Source organism: Peromyscus californicus, unplaced genomic scaffold (genome assembly GCF_007827085.1).
Source record: "Peromyscus californicus insignis strain IS unplaced genomic scaffold, ASM782708v3 Scaffold_7__1_contigs__length_154581171, whole genome shotgun sequence".
Lineage (NCBI taxonomy): Eukaryota > Metazoa > Chordata > Mammalia > Rodentia > Cricetidae > Peromyscus > Peromyscus californicus.
The window spans coordinates 77986929-78012908 of record NW_026294595.1 but is presented as its reverse complement, the minus strand read 5'-3'; the positions used below and the strand labels follow the sequence as shown (position 1 = coordinate 78012908).

General features: G+C 40.3%; 1 protein-coding gene across 1 annotated transcript in view; it reads left to right on the top strand.

Annotated features, from left to right (window-relative positions):
* Pdhx (pyruvate dehydrogenase complex component X) overlaps positions 1-25980 on the top strand; it is a 68763-nt gene that overhangs the window by 17671 nt on the left and 25112 nt on the right. The window contains exons 2-4 of the mRNA XM_052726052.1: positions 4594-4674; positions 17776-17876; positions 24478-24680. Of these exons, the coding sequence (XP_052582012.1) occupies positions 4594-4674; positions 17776-17876; positions 24478-24680 (385 nt within the window). The remainder of the gene's footprint in view (positions 1-4593; positions 4675-17775; positions 17877-24477; positions 24681-25980) is intronic.

The following is a 25980-nucleotide window of genomic DNA, read 5'->3' as shown; positions in this document are numbered from 1 at the left end:
TCCAGCATGGAATATCTGAGGGGAAAATTCTACGTACACTATGCTCTTACGTCTGTTAACTTTATTCCCCTAAGACAAAATTCCATCTATTACAGCTACAGCTCCATCAGACATTCAGGGCAGGAATAAATGTAGATACACCAAGCTTTTTGTCCATCTACTTTATTCCTCTGGGATAAAATCCTATCTACATACCTTCAGTTCTGTACTCAAACCTAGTTCCTTTCTGTTTAATTCTCTCTATATTTATCTGCTATTCCCTCTAAATTCTATTTTAATTCTCTCATCTTAGTTCTGACCCATCTAGGTTCTCATCCATCTAGTTCCTTCCCATCTCAGCTCCTCTCCCATCTCCTCCTTTCTCATCTTGTTCTTCCCCATCTGACTCTTCCTCATCTCCCATCTTGTTCCTTTAGTCCTCTCTTCTCGCCCTTCAATCTAGTTCTTCCCATCTAGTCTGTTCCTCTGCAGTTCTTACCCATCTAGTTCTGTTCTCTTTTCTCTGTCTTGTCCTCAAGTTCTCTAGTCAAAATCCTCCTTCTCCCTCTCAGTTCTCTGACTCTCTCAGTTCTCCCCAAGTCTCTCAGGAATCCAGTTATAAACCTGAGCAATAGTGATCCATCCTCTGACCGAGCAAGGTCACCAGCTTGAATTCTATGGGGTCATAAGATAGGTAAGAATTTTCCTCAGGCAGTGACCGTCAGGCTTTCTTTTACAACCCAAAATGGGAGTGGTAAAAGAGGAGGTCAACTGAGTGCTAATGACCTGTTAGTATATCAAAATGGGGATCTATGTGCTCAGTCTACATTCCTAGAAGTGGTTAGGTAAGAAGTTAGGGGTCTATTAGTAAGATTGTATAAGAAAGGAGGGTCTCACCCTAAATTGCACAAGAAATAAAGCTATTCACCTGACCTAGGAGACAGGTGTTGTTTCGTTTGGCCTTGGATGCTTGATAGGTATTTTAGATAAATACACTGTTAGGAGTTCTTGGAAGCACACAAGAAAATCATTTTAGAAACCAGCTAACAAACATACACACACACACACACACACACACACACACACATATATATATATATGTATATATATATGTATGTATGTATATATATAAACTAAAATATCACCAAGACTTCTTAAGCCATGACTTGACCTTTGGAGAAGTCCTTGACTTTTCCATGTAGTAGCTTTTGTGATAGTAGCTGAATTCCATTACGTTTTCCTGGGGCTTGCAGCAAACATACAACAATGCAATCATCTTAATGTTTTTAGTGTTTTATAGCTTTGTATATTGGCTCACTTGCCAACCAGTTAGAAATAGTCTAACTGGTTTATAAAAAGGAACAAGCGTTGAACTGCTACAAAAGGTTAAATTCTAACAAAATATTACATGTGATTAGGTATTATTTTAAATAAATGTGTATAACCAGTTGAGCACAAACCTGGCTTCCTCTATCTTCGTATTTCCTCTCTTCTCACTGATAGTTAGACACGTTGGTATTAGTAGGAAACAGTCGGTAGACAGGAGCAGTGAAATGAACTGGTTCCTGGAATGCAGAAGGGGGCCGTACATCTTGTCTCATGAGTATTTGAAAATGGAGTAGCATAGGTGCAGGTTAATCCCACTCCAGGGAGCTGAAGAAGCATATACTGTTTTCATAGTGCTGACAGCAGGCACAAAGGGAGGTAGTGGTTACGTGGAGGCCTGATACTAAAGCCTGGTTTATTATTGTGTACTTACTTTCCCCGTCAGGAAAAAAAATTGTTTGTGAAAGATGTATAAAATGTTCCAATCCAAAGAGGATCTGTTAGGATGAAGTATGCATTCTTGTTAATAAATTCATGTGAATGGTTTAAAATGGCATTTCTAACAGGAAAGTCTGCAGACAGACTGGTTAGAATTGGAGCGTTTGGCACATCTGTAGTGAGCCAGCACGGTTAGTCAGGAGACAGCACTGAGTGATGGCAACATCCAGATACCTCTGTTTGCTTCTGGTCACTTCCTGACAGGAGGATAGTGATCTACTGCAGGAGTTTTACATTTTATTGTCATTATTCAGAGAAGCACTTCCAGGTCCCCCTTAAGGGGACTGTGTGAAGAATGGTTAGGGTTGTTTTCTTTTTACTTTTAAAATAAAATTTTGGAGTTCTTGATGTTGTACTTTGGAAAATAATGCTTAATAAATGCAGACATTTCAGAATATAGTTTCTAATGTCAGGAGTAATGGGAATGTGAAGGTCTCTTGGGTGAGAGATTACTGTAGGAGATAATAATATGAATTGATCATATCATGGCATCTGAACCAAGTGTGAAAATGCTGGAGAGTCCGTTTGGAGAGAACTGGTTTAATATTTGTCATAAATTGGGATCCGATTGTGGGAGCACTGTCCTTTTTTCACCAGTCTGAAGTGGAACTCTGTTGGGCAGATTAATATATGTATGACCATGACATCCTGTTCCTCTATGCCAGGCTTGACCTTTTGAATAAGAGCAATGTATTGGGACTTGGTTTTGAAGCTATGCTTTGTAGAGACGCTTGCTTCTTACCATGGTGCCCTTTAGAAGTAAGGGTGCTTTTGCCTTCCTATTTTCCAAGCACTTTTGTCCCTGAGTTTAAAAAATGAATGTTGAGAGTTGAGCTTGATAAACATTCTTTAGGTAGATGTCTTCATTTGTTTAGTATGCTGTGGAAAAGGTAATCAACACCCAGCATAATCTGTGATTATACTTCAAAATGTGTTTCATGGATTAAGTTTTGAACACTTGTTGAAATTTTCGTAACTACGAGTATACAATCATTACAATTTGGAATTAGACCTGTATTACTAATACTTCAGTAGGTTAGCATCTACACACATGCGTGTGTGTGTGTGTGTGTGTGTGTGTGTGTGTGTGTGTGTGTGTTTTCTCTTTTTGGTTTTTCGAGACAGGGTTTCTCTGTGTAGCTTTGCGCCTTTCCTGGAACTCGCTTTGGAGACCAGGCTGGCCTCGAACTCACAGAGATCCGCCTGGCTCTGCCTCCCGAGTGCTGGGATTAAAGGCGTGCGCCACCACCGCCCGGCTGTGTTTTCTCTAAGTAGACTCCTACTTCCAGTTGATTTCAGACTTTGGTGGTCTCTTAAGATATTGAGGGGGTACATAGGCCTTTGCATTACTTCTGCCTATCTAGAATCCTAATGTGCTGCTTTTAGTGCGCAGAGGCTTGCTTTACTAAGAAAAAGACGTTTAGAGCTGTTTTTTAGCTATAATTTCCATCTCAACTAGGGTTCAGTTGGGAATTAAATGAAATTACTGGTGATAGTGAATGAAAGCCAGAGTAGATAGGAGTTGAATGGTATATGTTCTCCAGGTTCTTTTCAAATAACAATGCTTTAATAATAAATTTAGAGTTAGGAGACCCATTGAATCTGTTTCCCCCCTCATATTTTATTATTATTATTATTATTATTATTATTATTATTATTTTACTTTATTTTGTGCATATGGGCGTTCTAACTGCATGTATGTTTGTGTACCCACTTGTATGCCTGGAGCCACGAGGCCAGAAGAGGTCATCAAATCCTGGAACGAGATAGAGTTACAGATGGTTATAAGCTGTCATTTGGGTTCTGGGACTGAAACCCAAGTCCTGGGAGAACAGCAAGTTCTTTTAACCACTCAGCTAGCTCTCCAGCCAATATTTATATCCGTCCTAATACACTTGAGATTAGCTGCTCTCTGCTGCATTTGAAACACTCCTTATCAGTTGTAAAAGTGCTTTCTTCATGCCGCAGTTCTTTGTGCCCAAGGTAAAGGTATATTAGGGTTTTTGTTAGACTTAGGAAGAGTGTTCCTGTGGAGTTGATAGGTCTGGTTTGCTGTGGTTGATTTCTTGGTGACTAGACCACTTGATGGTACTACTACCTTGGTGACTAGGTAACCACTACCAGTGGTTAAATGATGAGTTGCATTTAAGGGGCATTAAGGGACACAGTGACACAAAGTGCCATAGCATAGTAGGGGCCAGCCTTGAGTTAGGCAGGAAGACTTTCACATAAGTTGTAATGTAAAAGTCACATGCTCTTCCAATGAGGTCTAAACAATGAAGACTCTTGGGAAGGGTACTGGGTGATTATGTAGTGTCTCCTTTAGATGCCTAAGGAGAAAGTAGTTCCTTAGCTGTGTTTTCCTGAGGGTCTCATGGGTCAAGAGTGCATTTTTAGATCACCTGTTGGGATCTGAGGTCTGCTTAGGCTTTCCTGCCCAATCACTCTTGACAAGGCCGATGTTCCTGCTCATTCCTACTGGCAACAACAGATGCAGATTGAATAGCATAGGATTAGAAGAAATTAAAACAACCAGGTTCTTAATGTCTGGTCTCGATTATTATTTTGTAGGACCTTAGAACCCTGTCTTGATTTTGTTTCATGTCTTTTGGTCATGAAAAAGGAGCTGAACATATTCTAAATATTTAAGTATTTATTAAACAAACCTAAGGTTTTGTTTTTTCCATAGTTACTTTTCAATAGACTGTGAGGTACGTGTGTGTGTGTGTGTGTGTGTGTGTGTGTGTGTGTGTGTATACTTTGGTTAATCTTTTCTGTCTTCAATTTCAGCGGATCCTATTAAGATCCTAATGCCATCGCTGTCTCCTACAATGGAACAAGGGAACATTGTGAAATGGCTGAAAAAGGAAGGTGAGCAACATGTTCCTAAGTCTTCCCAGCTTGCTTATTTGATCCTGCTGTTCCTGTTACGCCACGTTTTGATGTAATTCGTGATATAAAGGAAGCAGATGTGTTTCTTTGCTGGTTGGTGTAAATTTATGTAAATAAAACCTTCCCATATTGGTGTATCAGAGTTTTCTGGGTTAAACCGTGTCTTTTCACTTTCACATAATGGCGAATGTTTCAAGGCTTTCCCTTTCAACGTGTAGTCCTTTTCGTGGCTTTTGGTTTTAGAATCGTTATCATTCTGCTTAATTTATAGCTTATTATACTTTTATGTGTCTGCATGTTTTCCTGGAACTAGAAAGTTAGAAGGTGCTTCATTAGAAAGAACAAATAAATAAGAATATAAGGAAAACTCTTAAACAGAGGCAACAGTGGAGGAGTATGGTTCGCTAATCCCTGGGCCCTAAGGCTCTGTAATTAAAACTGTGATAGGTGCTTCAAACAGACTAGTGGAACTGAGTAGAAAATGGGGCAGTAAATACTCAGAGATGTTTTGTTTGAAAAGCACACAATAATGGATTCATTTGTATTGTGTCAAGACTAAATTACCTATAAGTCAGATACCATATAAAAATAAAGACATTCGTTGCAAGTACTAGGGGAAAGCTTGATAGACTCCTCTACAGCTGGTAGTGTTGTAAATTCCCGTCCTCTCAGAATCCATAGGCAAGAATGGGAGCAAGTGTCAAATTTGCTGAAAAAAAATTTTTTTTTTGTAGGGCTTGAGAAAATGTTTAGCAGTTAAGAGCACTGGCTCTTCTTCCAGGGGAAGAGCTTAGGTTTGAGCCCCAGCACCCACATGGCAGCTCACAGCTGTCTGTAACTCCAGTTCCAGGGAATCCAGTACTTTCTTCTGGCCTCCATGGGAACCAGGAACACAAGTGGTACACATGCATATGTTCAGACAAAACATTCATACACATACAACAAAACAATAATAATAATAACAATAATAATAATGTGTTTGTATAATAGAAAACATGGTAAGCCAAATAAAAAGAATCTAGTGACAAATTGAAAAAAAATATTTGCAGCTTGTATCATGAAGTATGAATACTCCTAAAAATTCAATAAATGAACAGGTGGGTTACAGATAAAAGGTTCCAAATTGCTCTTAAATGTGTATCAAAAGATGTTTAATCTGTGTACTGGTAAAGTAAGCAAATAAGTGCTACTGAAATATCATGTTTCATTGTTAGAAACAGAAATGTAGAAGTTTGGCGTTTGATCTGTGGATGGGATGGTGGAAGCGGGTGTTCTCAGATACTCAGAGTGCGAAATAGTCTAAATGCCGAGAATCCGCAATGTCTACAAAGATCACGTTTATAGTTCCTCTTTGGCCCAGCCACTCTGACTCCAGGGACTTATCTAGGTGTTGCACTGGTAAAATAAGACAAAACATACCACATGTGAGGCTGTATTACAGCCCTGTTGACAATAACAGAGTGGAGGCAGCCCAAGTGGTGGTCAGGATGAGAGCTGTTGGTTGACTTCTGCAATGTCTGTATCTGTATCAAGAAGTGAACGGTACCCCTTTAATGTTGTGGAGTGATGGTCAGTGATGGTAGCAGGGGAGAGATGAGGGTAGTGTGATTCATCAAAAAGAGGAAGGGCAGTGCCCAGGCTCCTGCGGCCGAGGACTGTGGGTAGGGTCGGTGGTGGAGCACTGCCCAGCAGGTGAGAGGCAGGCCCTGGACTCAGCACCCAGGAAAGGGAAGAGAAAGGCGTGAAAACAGCAAGTGGTTGTGATGGAGAGGACAGGGAGGTGGGGGAGACAGAAAGGCCGAAAGCCAGATGTCTCTGAATAGAGCTTTCTTTTCCCCCTTGACTTGGAAATAGATGTATTTTACATGATCTTAAACCAAAATTAAAATGTGGAAGAGCCCTAATGTTCAGTCAAATTGAAACAGGTGAACCTGATCGTATATCTGGTTACGGCTAGGGCTAGTTTAAATGTCAATAAATACCTACTAAACTCTAGCTATAGGAACTCCAAAAGCAGTCCTGAGGATGAGTAGTCACAGTGTGATGGTTAGATTGGTGGTGTGAATGTCAGGCTCATTTATGTGTTTTACAGAATAAATCAAAGGGGTCGTTGAGGTCGTGGATCTGGGAACCTGGACTTTGGTGTGGGTCACAGACAGATGAACAGTAGCAGAGGTTAAAGAAAGACCCAGGGACAGTAATTTTCAAGGCCTTTCCTGGAAATGTGTAGAAACAAGGACCAACCTAGAAGTCCTGAGTACTACCTAAAAGCAGTACGCTTTAGTCTCTCAAGTCCCAGGCCCATTGAAGTGAGTGAAGCTTCGTTGTGCGTGGCCACTGCTAGAGCAGGAAGTATGCCTGTGAACCTAGAACACCCTGTCAATCAAAAACTTAAAGAGGGCATTTTATAGACTTCAGGAGCCAAAGGTGGGGTAGTTTAAGGATCAATAAAGAAGATAAACAGTGTTTGAGTGTACGCTAAGTATATTTGAACCCTAAGTTCTCAGTAATACTAAAACCAAATAGTAATTGAAAAACTCCAGAGGATTCTAGAAGTTAACTAACTCATTTTAAAACTAATAATAAATGGAAAGACTCAACTATCCCTTCCCATCTTTCCTCCAAACTGTAGCTGAAGGTAACACATAATTGATAAGAAGAAATGTCTCATTGTTGGCATACCTTAGCTGTTAAAAAAGTCATCTTAATATCAGTGTGTCACTTTTAGAGTCTGTTGTGAAATAATAGAGATAGCTAGTGATTGTTGGTGGTTGCTAGCATCAGGACAAGAAAGGCAGCCGGGTAGTCTATGCTTCCTGGTGTTAATATACCCCACCTGGCATGAGGAAGTCCTGCCAGAAAAGTGAACTGAGTGTGCTTAATCTAAACCTGCCATGTTCAGGATGCCAGTGAGAAGTGGAACTTGTTTCATGACACCATGAGGAGTGGTCAACAAGCCACAGACTAGGGAATGCTATAGGCCAGTTTCTTAAACACATATATTGGTTGTAGTATTAAGGCAATTCTACGTAGTTAAAAGGGAGGTTTATTTTATAGGGTAGCTTACAAGTAAAGGGATAGGTTACAGGGTCTGGGAAAGGTGTAGTGCAGTCCGATGGTGTTCTCTGGAGAACTGCTCGGTCTACTTCCAGCGTCCAGGGTCCAGGAACCAAGAGAGCTGGCACATCCGGATCTAGGGTCTTAAGGGCTCCTCTCTTGGCCCCTCATAGGTGTGACAGTTACCTGAAGCCTCACTGGGGGTAGTACTTCCAGGTCAAAGCTGGAACAACTACCCACTACATCTCCCCCTTTTGTCTAATAGAAAGTTCTAACCTAATACAAAACTATATACAATAGGAATGATTATCAAATATTGTCCAGGAGGAATAAGGGATAATGACCTAGACAAGATGGAACTACAACCAACACGAACAGTATCAAAGAAGAGATATTAAAATCCAGAGAGGTCTAGCATTCGGAATGTCACCTCTGCCACTGATGACAAGTGTGGAGACCAGGAAGAGAGCGGACAGGTGTTTAGTTGAGAGGTCTGTCCGAGTCCAGCAGAATTCAGGTCCCAGAGAAGAGGTGTGGAGTCCGAGAGAACAAGGAGAAGACTGACGGGCTCTGAGAGAGAATCGGGATGGCTGCCTGTTCCCTGAAGAAAAGGCTACACCTTTTATACTCTGTAATTGCACAAAGGATTAAGTGGGAGGAAGAGGGCATGTCAGCTGGGGTGTGGCTTGTGGTCTGGGATTGAGGAAGCTGCATTGACCTTGACAAGCTAATAGGCACCAGTTTTATGGTAATGGAAGGGCCACAAATTCCTCTTGCCAGAGATAAGAATGACTCCCTTTTAGCAAGCAGGAACCCACTTCAAGCCCCTGAGGGAAGGAGACTTTTGTCTATATGCCTGACCTTGGGAAAAAGACTTTCTCTGGGAACCAGACACTCCATTATAGAATATTGCATGGGGGGGGGGGGTGTGTGTGACTTAGTTTATCTATATAGCTAAAGCTTAAAAGTGAGCAAAGATGAGGCTAGACAAATATTACTTATGAACCAGAGTAGACCTTAGGAATTTATAAGTCTTGATTATCAAATATACCTTATTTATCAAGCATCTTTTCTAAATTTTCTAGCAGCTTGATGTTGACTAATATGAGAGTAGGCAGGGTTATCATCCTATTTGGTTTCCATGGTGACGGGGACTTTTTACAAAGAATTATTTTGTTTAAAGAAGCTGCCATTTTATACATTTTCATCCTTCAAAGTCTATGCAAAGAGAGTTGTGTTTCACAAAGTTGAAATGCTGGAACTTTTGAAGCAGCAGTGGTTGATGTCCGATTCACGCCAGAAATGAGCTTGCCAAATGAGCTTGGTGGTTTAGGACAGGACTGCCTTTCTTAGAAAATATCTGGGTACTAGGGAAACGCAAGAAGATGCATGACAGAATGGGCCTCATTGCAGAAGTTTGGTCATATAGATCAGGCTGGAATGTCAGTAGGGATATGGTATATTATGGCTGACAGGTCTTGGATACTACATTTGACTGGTAGCATTTCTTAGCTTCTTTTCCGTTGTGGGGAATATGTTTGTGTGTTAGTATGTTTTCTTTCCTGGTTCTGAGTCATTTGGGCAACTGCTGTAAGCAGTTAATTTGTGAGCATTTGGGTAGAGCCCAAAGCCTGGAATGTAACTGGAACGCTTTACAGATGAGCTCGTCCCTCTAGAATAAATGGACTTAAGAAAAAGTGAGAAGCTCCCAAGAGTCCATCCAGAGCAGGAAACAGAAAGTAGAGCCATGTGCCCTCTTGGGCCTGAGCTGTGGCCCTGGAACTGCTGAGAAGGGGACAGAGATTTGAGCTGATTGAGAGGGTAGGAAGAAGGAAACCGGGGTTAAGTTCAGGCTTGGATGTGGTTGCTGTTGAGATCCTTGTCAGACATTGAAGGCAGGATGCTCAGCATGTTATAGGAAGTGAAGTTTGAGCACAAGGTGTGGGCTGGTGACAGAAGTGTGAGTCATTAGCATGTGGGCAGAGTTTAGTGCTGTGTGACACCGTGGTTGTTGCTGGGTTGGCAGTCTGTGTGGAATAAGAATGCCCATTCCCTTGAAAGGTTTCTCTCATGGGCTAACCATGTGAGGTCTTGGGGTTCAAAATTACCGTACTCGGGACTTTGTGAGAACTCACTGGCCCAAGCAAAGCGTCCTCAACTTTAATACCTTTGAATTATCTGGCCAAAGCCATCCTGGTAGGACACAGCCTGTAATCCACGAAGGATTTCAAGGTCAAGTCTCGTTTGCTGAGAACTCAATCCCAAACTTACTGATGTGCTCATCGTAATCATCGAGGAGTGAAATCAGTAAGCATAGCCAGCAGCAAGGCTACAGCTCCACGATCTGCCACCAGTTGGAGTTACTAAGCTCAAAATATATGAATTTGAATTTATTAAACATCTAAGAGAAGGAATTTAAAATGGCAATAGAGACACCATGCAAAAACATCAGGCAGAGAAAGACCAAATGGAAGTTCTAGTCATGAAAACTGTTGCCCATAAATTAGAAAATAACGTTGAAGGTTGGGTGAGTGTGTGGTAAGTCATAACTGAACAGAGGATTTGTAAACTGAAGAACAAGAGTTCCGTGCCACACAAGGCTGTAAAGCAGTAGAGATTAGGAAGAGAAGGCTAAAAGGAGACACATCCAGTAGGGCTAAAGGAGAGGATGGAAGCTGAAACTAGTCAAAGGAACATCTGGCAGATGTTTGCGAGTCATGTAAGCCAAGCCAGTGCTTCACTGAAGCACTTTGAGAACTGGCCCTGCATGGCTGCCGCTGTCTTTTAGAATAATTATCGGCGGCTGAGAAAGTTCCACATTTATAAGTAATGTGATCCATGGGAGGCTACTTTAGCTTTCTTCCCCTCGTGACTTAGAGCTTTGTCTGTTTCCATATTCATTACTGCCGGGTGTTGGCAACCCTAAATAACGATTCAGAAAGATGAAGTTCCTTCACACATGAGAATTCCCAGGCCCGTAGATGTGAGTGTTGCAGCTCACTGGCAGTGTGATGAGGAGCTCCCAGTGGAGCTGGGCATTGTGATCAGGTGTCAGGATGAGTGCAGTTCGGCCATCTGCTCTGCTTTTCCAGCAGTGCACTCCGTCCGTGGATGACAGGCAGTGATGTATTTTAATCTTCTGGAGCATATTTCCCTGCTGTTCGCTCTTAAAATTCTGTATTAAGCCAGCTTGGGGTGGGGGGAGTGTTTAGTAATATATTGGAAGTAATTGAGATCATTCTCAATCCTTGTTTCTTGGTAATTCAGGAATCCTTTAGAGATTGTTGCCTCTATGATCTAATGTGCTGAGTGCAATACATCTATAATAGCTTAGTTAATTCATTTTGTGTTGAAAACAAATTTATATTCTGACAGATGGTTTTTATTCACTGTTTTGTTTGATAGTGAGATCTTTATTGATGATAGTCATTATGACTTAAACAATTACTTTAGAATTTAAAACATGTAAGAAGGTTGAAATTTCAAGGAAAGACTAGATAATGATCTGATACCCTGTAAACAGAATGTGATCTTCATAAGCTTTAAGGGTTCCTACAAGTCTGAGACTTTGTAATTCTAGTCATGTCTGACAGTGCTGCTATGAATGAGTACATATGTGTTAGAAGCTAGAGGGTGCAGCAAGATGAATTCTGCCCCAAGAGTCACGTCTGTCCACTGTGCTGTCCACTGTGCTGTCCATTCTGAGTTACTGGAATGAAATCTTGGCTTCAGAATTCTAATAGAACTCATCTTCGTTTCATTTTCTAAGTTACAGAAAAGTAAGAGAAGAACATATAAGTTAGTTCCATCTTTTGAGTGAGTGAGTCAGAATAGTTTTGTATTTTATATTATAACATTTAATTTCAGTCTGAGAATGGAGTAAAAATACCATACAATTAGAGAAGGTGCTTTGAAAATGTTAGTCTGTATCCACGTTTCCAGTCTATTGAAAGATGAGTTGAGCTGTATTCAAAGTTTCCTTATTGAAAGTTTTCTATGTGGGGTATGTTTCAGTGTTTTGTGTTTTTTTTTTTTTTTTTTTTTTTTTTGTAAAGTGTAAAGTGAGCGTAGTTTATTTTTCCTCAGTTGAAAAATCAAGTGTATTTTAAAGATTCTTGTTTCCCACTTTGTGTAAAAGTCTGTTTTCTGCTCTGACGTGAACCTCTGTGGAACAAAACCAAATTCAGATAATGGTGCAAAGGTCAGGGCCCTGCCTGGATGGCACAGGCAGAGGGAATGAGTGGGGAATATGATTCTTCCGAATTCACTCTTATACCCTTCCTTACCTCCTGTGACTGAGAACTGTGACTGTGTTACACCACTGTTGTGTAAATCATAGATGATCTGTAACTAGTGTCATGTTCCTGGGTAAAACTCAGAAGCAGTGGTTCTGAAGGATGCCGTGTCTGAAGGAAGCTGGAGTCATCCAGAGTGAATTGTACTGTAGCAGAGACCTTGGCTTATTTTTGTGATGCTAAAGTAGAAAATTTGAAAGTGGAATTCCACAATAACCCTTGTTCAGCACAGCACTATTTTGACAGTTTTATCGAGGAAATAGTTTACATTACCATACAGTCATCGATTTTCGGCACACAATTCCATAAAGATATGGATGATGTGACTGTCACCACAGTTCAGTTGTAGAGCGTCTCTCACTCCAAAGACACCTGCTGTCTGATGGTACCACTTCCTTCCCAGCCCCAGCTCTTGCCAACCTGATTGTCCTGTCTTTAAACTTTTGCCTTTTCTCGACATTTCTTTTAGAACATAGGAGAAAATGGGCTTTTAATTGGCTTCTTTTATCCGCCTGGTGGTCGCCGTGACTCGCTGTAGCACTAAAGAGCACGTTCGCCTTGATCTGCTTACAGATCTGACTTACTGGCTGTACGGAGAACAGCCGGCTGCCCTCTGCACACATCTGTGAAATGGGTGTCTAGTCTGCATTTTTAACAGAGCAAAATTGTTTTGTAGGAGGCAGGGGATTGTGCTTGTTAATAAAATAAACATCACCGTTAACTGTGTTTATGACATATTTAAGAGAGAGGGACGTCTCTGTGGACCTCATCCTCAGTTCTGTCAGCTACCCATCCGGACAAAGGACCAGGATGATGCCTGCTGGCTTCGGTGCCGGGGAGCGGCTCCCGGGCGGGCCTCTGCTCTTGGCCCCTCCTGGGGCCCGCACTCTCGTTCCGGGCCCGCTCCACCTCCAACACGGACATGGACCGGGAGATGTACAGGAAGCAGAGGAGCTGCCATCTTCTGCAGCCAGCCATGTGGTGCTGAGAACCCGCCTGTGAGCCTCAGCCAAGAGTGACCACTAGGACATAAACTGCCGGGTGGAACTGGACCCTTTGTTGTAGCCAATGCTTTCTTAGTGCCTTCCATTCTTGTGTGTGTGCCCTATACATGAATGTTTGCTGAATGATACGTTTAAATGACAGACTATGGAATAAGGAGGGAGGCTGCTTCTTGATTATTAATGGCTTATTAGCTAGAACTATATCTGCAACTTTATTTTTAATAGGAAATGTTGCAAAATGTTATTTAAAGGTGTATGTGAAGTGTTAACATTAAACTTCTGGGTCCATGATTTTTTTTTCCCCCAATAGCTACACATTCAAAAATCTTCTTGAAAGTTGAAGAGATAAGTAACTTGTGGAGATGATTTGTGTCTGGGATGGCAGAGGCTCCTCGTTATTACTGTGGCAGGCAGCGCGATGCTGATCAGACTGGAGCCCTGGGTTTGGATCTTTGGGACTCATTACTCAGTCTCAAATGTCCTGCATGCACACACAGTGACTGTTACTAGAGTTTCAGGCTCGTGATCATTACAGGCAGTGTTTCCTCATGTAATCATTCTGTTTTAAACTCCTCTGTGGTTCAACAACTGACTGGTTTTTCTATGTCCTGCTCTGTTGATCACATGCTCCCTCAACTCTCTCAGCGCTTGTGTTGCTGACAGTCTGTTATGTTAATAGAGAGAGGTGTGGCTTTAAAAAGAAAGAAAGGAATGTCTTTTTCAGATGTTACAGACTTGCTGCAAATCAAATGTTATAAACAAGTAAATGTAAAGGACTATTTAATATTTTCCATATGAGGAACCAATGATTTTGGAAGTGACTGCAGTGCTTTCCTTAAACTATTTTGGTCTAAAGTTAAGTGGGGGAGCACTGGCCTGAGACTTGGGGAATGAGATGGGGTAGAAAACACAAAATAAATTCTATTATGAAGAAGCATTTGACTAGTAACTAGGAGAAAGTATCAGCAGTAGTGAAGCATTTTCTGAGGCAGTTTGTGATTCTTTTCAAGTTAGCAAAGAAATTCAGAAACAGCAGAAGTGAATCAGCTGATGACTGAGAAACTTACATGCCAAAGTAAATTTGTGCATGGTTCTTTAAAAGTTGTTGGTGTTTAAATGAGAGTGAAAACTAGTACAACATTATCTTGTTTTTCTTTATGGCCAGAGTTTATTGTCTGTGCATCCAGGAAACATTTGAAAAATTGCCTGCTCTAGGCACTTCTCCCATTGCTCCAACAGAAACACTGGGGTGGGGACCCACGGAAGTAGAGCATCTCTGACTTTTAAAGCATCTGTGATTAAGAAGAGAGAGATGCGCACGGGGGAGGTGGGGACACTGCTCTCCCTGCTGCCATACACTGCTCTTTGGGCTGCTCCTGTCTTCCTCCAGTCTGGTCTCCACATGCCCCCTTGTTCTGTTTGCCGGGTGCCTGGGGTGCCTGGGGTGCCGTGCTCTCCCCCAGGGCTCTGAGTGTGCACCTTTGCCTGGCTCGCTGCCCCTTCCCCCTGATCACTCTTTCAGACTCCTTCAGGCTGAGGAGCTGTCCTCTTAATCTAGGAAGCTTCTCTTCCCTTCCAGAAACTGAGTTAGATGACACTCCTGACTAGTCCCAGAGCATTCTGACTTCCTGCCCTGCCGCCTTCTCCAGTTGACTTTTCGCTAGGTGTACAGGGAGCTTCTTGAGGCCAGAAGTTCAAACAAACCAACCAACCTGCTCATTTTCCACTACAGCATCCTCAGTGGACAAACACGTTTTTCAGTAAATATTTGTTGACCAGAAGCTTCCCATTGGAGCTAGACGAGGTAGGGACCTTTTAGGTGTTCAGTAGATACCATCTAACAGCTAAGTTTACTTCATTAAAATACTTACTATTGGTAGTCCTGAGCATCTGTAACTGAGGTAAAAACGTCTGGTTGTTCATTCTCGTATACAGTTAAGTTTCCGTACATTGAATTTTCATGGCATGTTTATTAATGCTTTAGGTTTTTCTTTTCTATTCTCCTCTGTGTTGGCCAGTTATATCTCTGCTGCATACAGCTGGGGACTATGTGTGAGTAGGTATGTTTATATATCTCATATTTTTCTGTCCCTGTATTTTCATTCAGCTTTGGTTTGGGTCTGTGTCTTATAAGCCACATTTGCAAAGATTTTAGTTTTGTGTTCATTTTGATAATCTGCTCATAACAGATGGTTTTAATTCATTATACTTATTGTGATTACTCATATACTGGGCTAATTTCTGTAATTTTGTAGACATTTCTGTTTTTGTTCTCTTTATTTCTTATATGTCCAATTTCTACTAGACAGTCATTTTGTTGTTTTCTGTTTTTCCTGAGTTTTGAATGTTATAGATTTTATTTGTATTTTTAAATCCCTAAATTTTGCCAATTGAATCTAGAGTTAATTCAGTTTAGTTTTCTTCTAACTGTACCGAAGTTGTGAGCACAGTTAGCACTCACTAAACCTTCCCCTCACCTATCCTGTTATCTTTTGGAGTTTGTTTTCACGTTTTAAAATCCTCAAGCACTACATTTTGACTAGGAAATGAGTATTAACGCCTCCGGTGGTAGCTTGTTTCTTGTGTCCATCTGTCCTGTTCATGTCCGTCTGCCCTGTTTGTGACTGCTTTTCTTGACCTACATTTTATAAGAGCTCTTTAAAGTAATTGCTATTAGTAAATTTTCCTACACTTTTGTACCTAAAAATACTTTACAGTTCATTCTTAACTTATGGTTTGGCTGCGTCTGAGATTCCAGACAATTTTTTTCTTCAACGTGAATGTTACTTCGTTGTCCTCTGACTCTTGCAGCTGCTGAAGTGTGCTCTCAGTCTGTCATTCCATTGAGGTAATCTGTTTTTTCCTCTGATAGCTTTTTAAAATGTTTTTTCTATTGTTCACAGTGTGCAGTCTCTCTGGTTATCAAATGTGGATTCATGTTTATACAATCTAATAATCTTGCTCCCTGCTGAATTTTTCATCAAAGTAAAGCATGTATAATATTGAAGCCCATTTAATTTTTATGCATACATATTCCCTTGTGCGGAGCCTCCGTCCAAGCCACAAGACCCCTTTATGTGCCCGTTCTAGTCAGCGCAGCCGTTCCGATTCCGCATGCTGACACCTGTCTAGTGTTGGGAACATACATCTCGCAGTGGTCTCGTCACAGCTGTTCTCAGCTGTCCCTCTAGCCACTGTCCCCGAAACTCGTGAGAGAACACCGTCCTCAGGCTGTCACTCACCTGCTTCCTCCTCCTTCAGTTCTGTCTGCTGGTCTCAGTGCATTCGGAGCCTCCTTCATTACCATGCTTTTGCTGGGTCTCATCAGTGCCTTAGTTCAGTGGCTCCACTTCTTCCCACAGTTTTTAATTGGTTTTTTTCTTGACACTGTTTTGTTTCATTTCTGTAATTTTTAAAAAATTCCTTGTGTTTACAATGGCTATTTTATCTCAAAATATTTATTTGGAAATATTTGCTACAGTAGCTTTTCTAAAATTCAGTTTCTGTTCCAATTATTTATTGTGTATTTTGTTTTCATAACATTAGGTTTCTTAATGTGTTTTAGGACCTTGGTTTGTGATTTGCTTTTGAGTGGACAGTTTTTTTGTTGTTCCCATGTCTTCCCTCCTGCCTGTTCCCTGCCCTGGATTTGTTCATGTTTTGTCTTCAGGGGTAGCTTTCCACAGCTCATGGTGTTGAGAGATGTTTCAGCCCTCCCATTTCCTAACCTTCAGCTCCTGAAGAAGCCATAGTCTGTCAGCAAGCCTTGACTGGTCATTCTGTCGCCCCACAGCATCTCTTCCCTGCTTCTCAGCCCAGAAACCTGCCAGTCCGCAGTGGTGGCTCCTGGCCACCTTTTGAGTTTCATTTCGTTTCTGTTGCATAGAAATGGTCTTAGTTGGCTTCACTGATGTATTTTATTTTCTGTTTATGCTTCTTATGCTTTATTCACTTGTGCTGGGTAGTGCTGTCAGGGTTTCTGAATTTGCCCTACAGTGTTAACCAAAAGCTGTTATAAATGATAACACTTCTCTCTTAATGGAATAGTCAAATTGTGCTTTAAAAAAAAGAAGGGCACCTGAGAGGCGGAAGGATCAGGAATCCAAGGCTTATCCTTGTCTACTCAAGCTTAGGATGGATTACATGAGACTTCATTTCAAAAAACAAAAATAAAAATAGAGAGACATGGAACCTTTATCTACCCCAGAGAAAAAATGCTTCTCTTATTATCTCTATAAGTATGAATTCATTTTTAATATTTGGTCTATCTTTAGTCATTTTTATTATAGCAGATATTATAGAGTTTTTAGAAGACATAAGACATCCGCAGGCATGTACAAACACACACTGAGAACTACTTGTGTTTCTATAATACAGAACACTTTGTTATCAATTCATGTTGTACACATGTTCATAGTAATTTTCATATGTAAAAGAACAAAACAGAGCTGGTGAGATGACTCGGCAGGTTAAGGCACTTGCCTCCGAGCCTGATGACCAGAGTTTGGTCCATGATTGAAAGAGAGTACCAACTCCCACAAGTTATCTTCTGACTTCCACACAGGAGCCATGGATTGCATGCTCACACACACACACACACACACACACACACACACACACACACACACACACACATCCCCCAAATAATAAATGATAAATAAAATGTAATTTAAAAATTTTTTCAAAAAGCAGAGCAGCAGAACAAACCTAGTCTTGTTTTTTAGGTGAAGCTGTGAGTGCCGGAGACTCCTTATGTGAAATTGAGACGGACAAGGCTGTGGTCACATTAGATGCAAGTGACGATGGCATCCTAGCCAAAATAGTGGTAAGACGTGATCTTTCTTTATGTAACCCTTTTAAAAAGTCCCTCCTGTTTGTCCTCTTATCTACTGTGTGATACATCTTTAATTCGCATTTGCTTGTTTTAGTGCCAAAACTTAGTAGTAATTGCCTTTTCCCCCTAGTTTTGTGTGGTTTTTTGTTTTCATTTTTTGTTATTTTGTTTTTGTTTTTTTTTATTTTGTCATGTGTATGATGCTTTTAGGCTAGAATTTTAGACCATTTATACAAAAGCAGGTAACGTGATTGGCTCAAAGCTGTGTGGGGGTAAAGCGTGGCTGTTGGGCTGCGCCACGTGCTCACTGTAGAGCCCATCGGCGGCGCACTGTCCCTAGAGCAGACAGTGGTGTTGCTGTAGCGCTGAGACTGTGGGCCACAGTCACTGCCAAGTTGATAGTAATTGAAAGGTGCTGCTGGTTCTACATGACGTGTAATGAGCAGCAAATTCATTTTGTTGGTGTCTTTCTTTTAGAATGTGGAGACGATCTGAGTCATGTAGTAGTGAGGAAGATTAAGTAGGAAAATACGCCAGTGTTCACTACAGAATCCAGTAATGCTGCCACTGTTTACTTGGCTCTTGGTAACCGTTAGTCCCATGTCGGATTGGTTGATTTTTTCTACCACTTGAATTGCACAAGCAAGCTGCCCCTCTGTTGGCTGTCCTTTGTGAAGGGGTGTTTGGATCTGAGACCCTGGCTTGTCTCTAGGTGACGCTTAGGTCTAACCCTGCTTTTGTCTAGTCTGTCCACATACACAGTACTTTAGGATTTTATACTCTAGTTTGGTATAGACCTTCTTTCTGTCACTTGTGTTTCCTACTATAAAATGATCTTGTTGGTGTTTAGTTTTTCTAGCCTTTGATGTTTTATTCTTAACACTGTAGTATTTCCAACATCCATTTCTTGCCATGTATGTTATCAGCAGCCCAGTTAAAACACACGGATGAACAACAGTTAATGCACTGGAAGGAAATGTGAGTTGAAGGGTAAATTTTTTCTGTCTTTTTAACTGGAAAAATCCATACCAAAAGTAGTTGGCTTAGTAATTTTATGGTATTTTGCAAAAGAAAAAGATTGCTTGATTTACCATATGCCTCAAACTCAACTACATTTTCTTGTCTGTGCCTTTGGCAGCCTGTTCTTGGCAGCAACTCTGGATTGTTGGGCTGTGTAAGTCTCCCACAATAATAGCATTTTCCACTAACTGCTCAGTAATGCATTTCAAATTGCTAGCCATTCCAGCGGGTCAGTGGTGTCCGTCCTTCCGGTTCTAATGCCCTGAAAAGAGGTGAGAAATGGATACAGTTGATGGCTGTTTTAGTGACTGCTGTTTTCCCACTAGAGGAAAGAATGAATATAGATTTTAGGCCTCTGTGACTTTAGTATTATCGTAATGCTTTCTGAGTAATGGAAAGAGGAAGCATATACTGCGGCCGGCATGCAGTTTTACCAGGCAAACGGGAGCAGAAGCCACTAAGGTGGTATTTCTAGTCCTATTTTCCTTCCATCCTTCTCTGGCCAAGCAAGAGCTCTGTCTTTGCTTTTCATTGTGCAATAATCCTCATGTTAGGAAACGTAATAAAATGATTTGCTAGGAAGATGTGCAACAGGTTTTTATTTTCAGAGTCAGGTGGTTAAATCGTTGAGCTTATTAAAGACGGGGTGCTGTTAAATACATCCTGCAACTGTTACCACGACAGCAGTAGTGTAGTAGGATACACAGTTTGGGGACAATTACAAAGTATAACTTGTTCACTCTTGGTAATGTAATTCCTTGGTCACTGGGATTGTGTTCTCCTGTCACACAATTTTATCTTTGTAAGCAGTGTTATAGTTTTTGTATCCAAATTCCATTGAAATGTAGAATATTTATTATATTTTAATTAGAACCAGAAGATGCTTAAATGCCCCTAATAGTTCATTAAGAATAAATACTGTTGGTGTGAATAATTCTGTGGTCTAGTTCCAATTTATTTCATTTAGTACAAGGGCTTTTAAATTTCCTTTGAATCAAAGAAAGTTGTGCAGAAATTTTTAATTATTATACAGGTAGAATCAGTTTGTTAGCTTAGTCTTCATTTAGTATTCAGCAGATTGGGCTTAGAATTACATATTGAGAGGGTTTATTAGAAGTTCTCTGATCCTGCTTTCACAGTGTTTAGTTTTCTATGGCAAATATTACATATATGTATATAATCCAATATATAATTAAACTTTCTAACTTTTTGAAATAAAAAATATGTGTTCTGTGTGTATACTTGTATGTGTTCACGCATGAGCACTTGCTTTGATGCTCGTGTGGCAGTCAGAGGACAACTTGTGAAAGTCGGGTCTCTCCATCTGCCACGTGGGTTCTGGGGATCGAACTTAGAGCACAAGCTTAGTTGTGTCTCCACTCAGCCGTCTCACTGATTCACTGATAATTTTCCATAGCAGTGGATCTTTATTTGAGATGTGTGTGTGTGTGTGTGTGTGTGTGTGTGTGTGTGTGTGTGTGTGTGCGCGTGCGCGCGCGCGCACATTAAATACCTTGTGGGCTGGAGGGAGCAACACCACCAGCAGCTGCGGTGGTGCAGACAGGAGGATCAGACATTCAAGGTCACAGCTACCTACATAGCTTGTTAGACGCCATGCTAGGTGGGCTCTATGAAACCCTGTCTTAACACAAAGTTCCATGAATAGTAAAGCACTTAAGAAAAGACTTGCATATCTGGATATTAAAAAGAACTGAACAGTTACAGCACTATTCTATTCTACAGTGCCAACTGTTTCTCTAAAGCCACGGCATTGCTATTTTCTAAGACTGAATTTTTCAGTTCAGCTTTGTAATTTTACCCCTTGCTTTCATTAAATTGCCCACAATTGCCTCCATAGATACATATTAGAATTTGAAGGCTTATGCTTAGAATTTGAACCTGTATAACCTTGAGTTAATCCCTGTAGACCATGATATTTATATTTATGAAAGTGCTCTCTCAAAGCTCAGAGAAAATTAATCTACCAAATGGAGGCTGCTCTCAGTTCTAATCTTTTTCATATTGAAATTGGTAAGTGATGCATTTTGAGGGTGTTCTTCATGAGTTAAAAAGTAAGTCAGTTATGTCCACTGTATAGATACTGCACCAACTTGAGATGAAAGGCAGCAGCATTGAGCAGAAGGTTGTGATTTAACTAATGGACATGGTGCTGATCTAAGTCATGCTGTCTGTGGTCAGTTCATTTAAATCCTAGCTGTGGCATCCTGAGCAAGTTGTAACCTTGGACCTCAGGTTCCTGATCTGTTTATTGGAATACTAATTTACTTCCTGGATTGTCAGATGCATTGGACGCATCAATAGAACCTTGTCCGGCCCTGGGAAGGCAGGCAACTATTTACTTGGACTTAGTGTCTCTTCTACATTGTAGCTGTCATTTTCTGCATTGTAACTGTCATTGATGTGTTTTGCTTACCCTTTCATACTTCTTATATTGCTTCCTTTTAAGTTGAAGTTCAGTGTGCATGTAAACTAAGAAGGTAATACTGAAAAGTAAGAGCTATTTAAAACTGTGTAGAGACCTGAATTAATATATCGGTAATGAGACTCAACTCCTCTGCACTAGCTGCTGTTTGAACTTCAGTAATCAGTTCAATTTTAAGAGAATAAAAATATTTAAATAATTACTTAGTGCGCTGGTTATTTTCTAATGCCAAAATTAAAAAGATAGCATTTATTGTTAGCTTTTGTTGTATTTGTGTTTCATAAGGGACAGTGGGTCTAAGTAGCTCAGGTTGCCCTCTGATTCCCTGTGTAGCTGAGTATCTCTTGATCTCCAGATTCTCCTGCGCCCACCTCTGGAATGCTGGGTTACGTGTGTGTCACCACACCTGCCTTTACTAGTGTCTTTGATGAAGTGGACTCTCAGACACCCTTTCAGCTGGGAGTCCTGTTGTAGACACTTTGTCTACATCTCAGCATCCTGCCCTTTGAGTCTGCTAGTAAGCCTACCCGAGCTGGGTTTAGCATATTTACCATACTTAGTGTCAGCTTACGGGAGCATCTCTGGTTTAAAAAAAAAAAAAAATCCTGTAGGAGCTAGCTAGGCTGAGGGGTGCAATTCATCCTCTATTAAATATTATCAGGAGGCAATTTGTCTCTTATTACAGTCCTGAATATGTGCTGACTTATTAGGCATGATTTCATCCTTACCAAATGTACTTTGTAGTTTAATATTGATCCTTGTTGAGTATATTTGTTTTAAAAATTAATAACTTGAAGGTAAACACAGAAATTATAATTATACTTTTACTGTTTTTGTGAAATGTCGGGCACTGTTCTAAATCCTTTATATCTGAACTTCTTTATCCCTCCTAACAAACAAATCTGTGCCATAGCTACTGCTGCTGTCTTCACTTGACAGATCAAGAAACAGGCATGGTGAAATAATCATTACTGTGCTCACATAGCCAGTTAGTACTAGCTATTGTAGCAAAGCCAGTGTTGAAACCCAGGAAGCTATCTATACACAAGGGAGGTAAGACAGTTGACCCGAACAGACTCAAGATTCAGGATCTTTTTACCAGCTGTGAGTAGAACAGAGAGTGAAAATACTTCATTTAGTATTAAAGCACATTGGCATAAGAGCAGTGAAGGGTTTTGATTGAGTAAGACAGTAAGGACATCTTGGATGCTTATTGTCCTCAGACTTGAGTGTTTTGCTGGAGCAACAAGCTAGGAGAGGGGAAGGAGGGAAGGCCTGATAGGTTTCTAAGTGCAGTTTTGCAGACGATGTTTATGCTTCTGTTACTGTGTCTGAACAAGCTCTGACTGTTTGCTAAATACAGCAGAAGCAAATGTCTGCACCAAACTAGCATGTGTGAAGGGAATAGGCAATGTCTTAAATTCATTTCAAGATTTTAATGACATTAAGTAGAACTATTATGACCACTCTTTAACTTCTATTAGTCAGGCTGTAGGGTGGTATATGATCTGTCCTTTTCCATTATATGCTTCATTGTGTCATTTTTTTAAGTGAGGAAAAAGTGTGAGTACTCTAAGTTTTGTTTGGTATTTTGATGTAGTTGGTTACTAACTGATGGTGAAAGTGTTGTCATTGTCGCGGGGTGTGTGTGGAATAATTAACGTGGATGCTTTGTAGTAAGTGAAACAGAACAAACAAACAAAAAAACCAAACCCCCTTCCAAAGAACCCCCCCCCCCCAAAAAAAAAAACAAAAAAAAAAAGCCAAGATTCAAATGCAGAACAGTTTTGGGGAAAGCTTTCACTTTGAAAATCTAAGTAGATTTCTGAAGGGTGACTTGAACAACATCCTGAATCTGAAACTGACTTCCATAGGCACCAGGAAGACATACATGTAGGCAAAACTCATAAACTAGTGTAAATAAATCTATAAAAATAAAAAGTGCTAAAGGAAATTAATAGTCAATGGAAATAACATGTTTTGGTGTATGACAAACAGCTAAGCAACTAAGTTTAAAATAATTTTTTTTAGTATTTTCCAAAGCTTATAAATACCTCTTTATTTATTTGGTTTTTTTGCTCCAATCTTATACATATATGAAAGTCTTAGCTAAACCTTTGTTCCCATTTTCTCCACTGGTAATTACTAAGCTTGTAAAGCTTCCTAGCTCACAGAATTTATACTTATTTTAAATTTAAGGATAGTGTACTTACTAATAAACATCAAAATTAGTGTTACTTTGAAATGTCACACATTCCACAAGTCATGCTTTTGATGGTAATTGTTACATCAGTGAACGTCTTCCAGCCTGTCATACTATTCATGAAACCGATCTGTAATGAACATTAGTAGTTGAGAGGGAAGAAGAGGAAATCTTAAAGGAATAGAGCATTGTCTCCCACTACCAAAACTAGTCAATAGTGTCATCTTTTACTAAATAAATTGTTGTTGACATGTTTAAAGTATTTTTGTCTTTAAAACATCTTTATCTTATTTAGATTTTTAGTTGACAGATACTATCTGAATATTAGCTCATTAGTTAGGACACCACTATATCACTGATGCACTTATGAAAAGCTCATGAGATATTTTCTGGGTTTTTAAGTCGATATTCCAAGAAAGACATAAGTAATAGGGAAAGATATAAACTATCCTTAAATTAACCACAATTGTTAACTATCTTTATCTGCATAATAGGATATTTTCTCCCCACAGACTAAATTTACTGAGAAAATTTTACTTAAAATTATATCCTAGTAGATAGGACTAATTTGTTTAAGTTAACCCCTTATGAGCTCTTAAAATTCTGAAAGCGTTGTAGAAACTACTGGAGATAATTGACATCTGTAACCACAGCCTCAAGGATGGTAATGAATAGACATGAAGTGAGGAGAAGCTCTGGTTTTGAAGGCTGCCAGCAGAGGGAGCTATTCTGGGTCTTGCTCATTTCTAAAGGCAGCATTAGTACTTGGAAGAGGAGGAGGAGTGAGCGGGGTGCAGGAGGCAGAAGGTAGCAGTTGGAAGAGGAACCCCATCTTGTTCTGGTCTTTCTTGCAAGTGTAGAATTAGTGACTTTGTGTGATCCTGGATCTTTCCATTTCCGACCATAATTTAAAAAAAAAAATACAGGTTGAAGAAGGAGCTAAAAATATAAAGCTGGGTTCACTCATTGGCTTGATGGTTGAAGAAGGAGAAGATTGGAAACTTGTGGAAATTCCCAAAGACATCGGTGCTCCACCTCCAGTTTCCAAGCCAGCAGTGCCTCCTCAGCCCTCTCCACAACCACAGATTTCGAGCCCTGCTAGGAAGGAGCACACAGTAGGGACAGCACGGTGAGTGTGTTTATTTGAACATGTATGTTCAATAAAACATGATTGTTGTAATGTAAAAAAAAGTTATGATTGTTTTGGGGTTTGAAGTCAGTATCCTGTTCAAAGCATTTTCATTGGGATTTGCTGGCCTTTCACTTTTTCTCTTAGGACAATGAAATGTAACTGATTATTTTACATCCTTCTTCATTCAATAAATGTTAGTGAATACCTGTTTTGTTTGGGCCCTCTAAAAGCCTTGCTTGCCTAGTGTTGAATAAAATCGTCTGTATCCTAATTGAACCTGAATTAAGTTCTAAAATTGCAGAATGACACTCATGAGACCAAGCTTCATTTTTGTGTTCCCATTCACAGAATTCTAATTACTAAAATGTGAATTCTAGTCTCCAGAGTACAATTGATACAAGATGGGATTGTCATTTTAACATGTGTTCCTGTTCAAACAGTTCCGTATTTGAGATTCTGACAGGGATCCGTTTTCCCCAACCATTCTGTGATAGTACAGGTGCTTGTGAACATTGTCTCCGCCTCACCAGTGCCAGAGTTGCAGATCCGCACCTCTACACCCGGCTTTGATGTGGGTACTGGGGATCTAAACTCAGGTGCTCATGCACCAGCTCCAATATTACTGTTGACAAAGCATACTGTGAGAACTGTGATAATTTGATCAAAGAGTACTGTGTACAATGATCGGATCTGGGTAATCAGTAAGGATTTTTTAGTTCCTTTTACCACAGAGTGTTCTGATTTCCATGCCTGGCCTCCCTGTCTTTTCAACTCTCTGACTTGTGACAGTCAGAGCCGTGTCACCTGTGTTGTGCTTCCTGGTCTTCTCTCCATTGCAGAGATAACACTGTGTGTGTGCTCTGTCTTGCTAAGACTAGCCATGATTAGACATTAGCCAAGAATCTGCCATGACCTGTCGAAACCACCTGACCCATGGAAGTACACAATATTGACCACACGGTAGCTTTTCAAAATTGCTTTGCAGTCAATCAGTTTTGTTTTACAGAAAATGATCTTAAATTTCAGTGTCTTGAAAAAACTAATAAAGACTTGGTAGCATAAGACCCTTTCACCTGGGTCTATTTCTCCACAATCCTAGGGAGCATCACAGTTGCCCCCCTCTATTTGCTCCTTTTAAGCCATCTGACCCAGCTTGTTTTACTTCTTTGTCTGAGTACATAGACATTTACAGTAGCTACTTTGCTTAAAGGAGAGTCTACACTTATCAGCTATAGGACCGTGTGTACCTCAGTTCTTTGTCTGTAAAAATCAGTGGCGTTTTCTGCTGGAGTGTTCA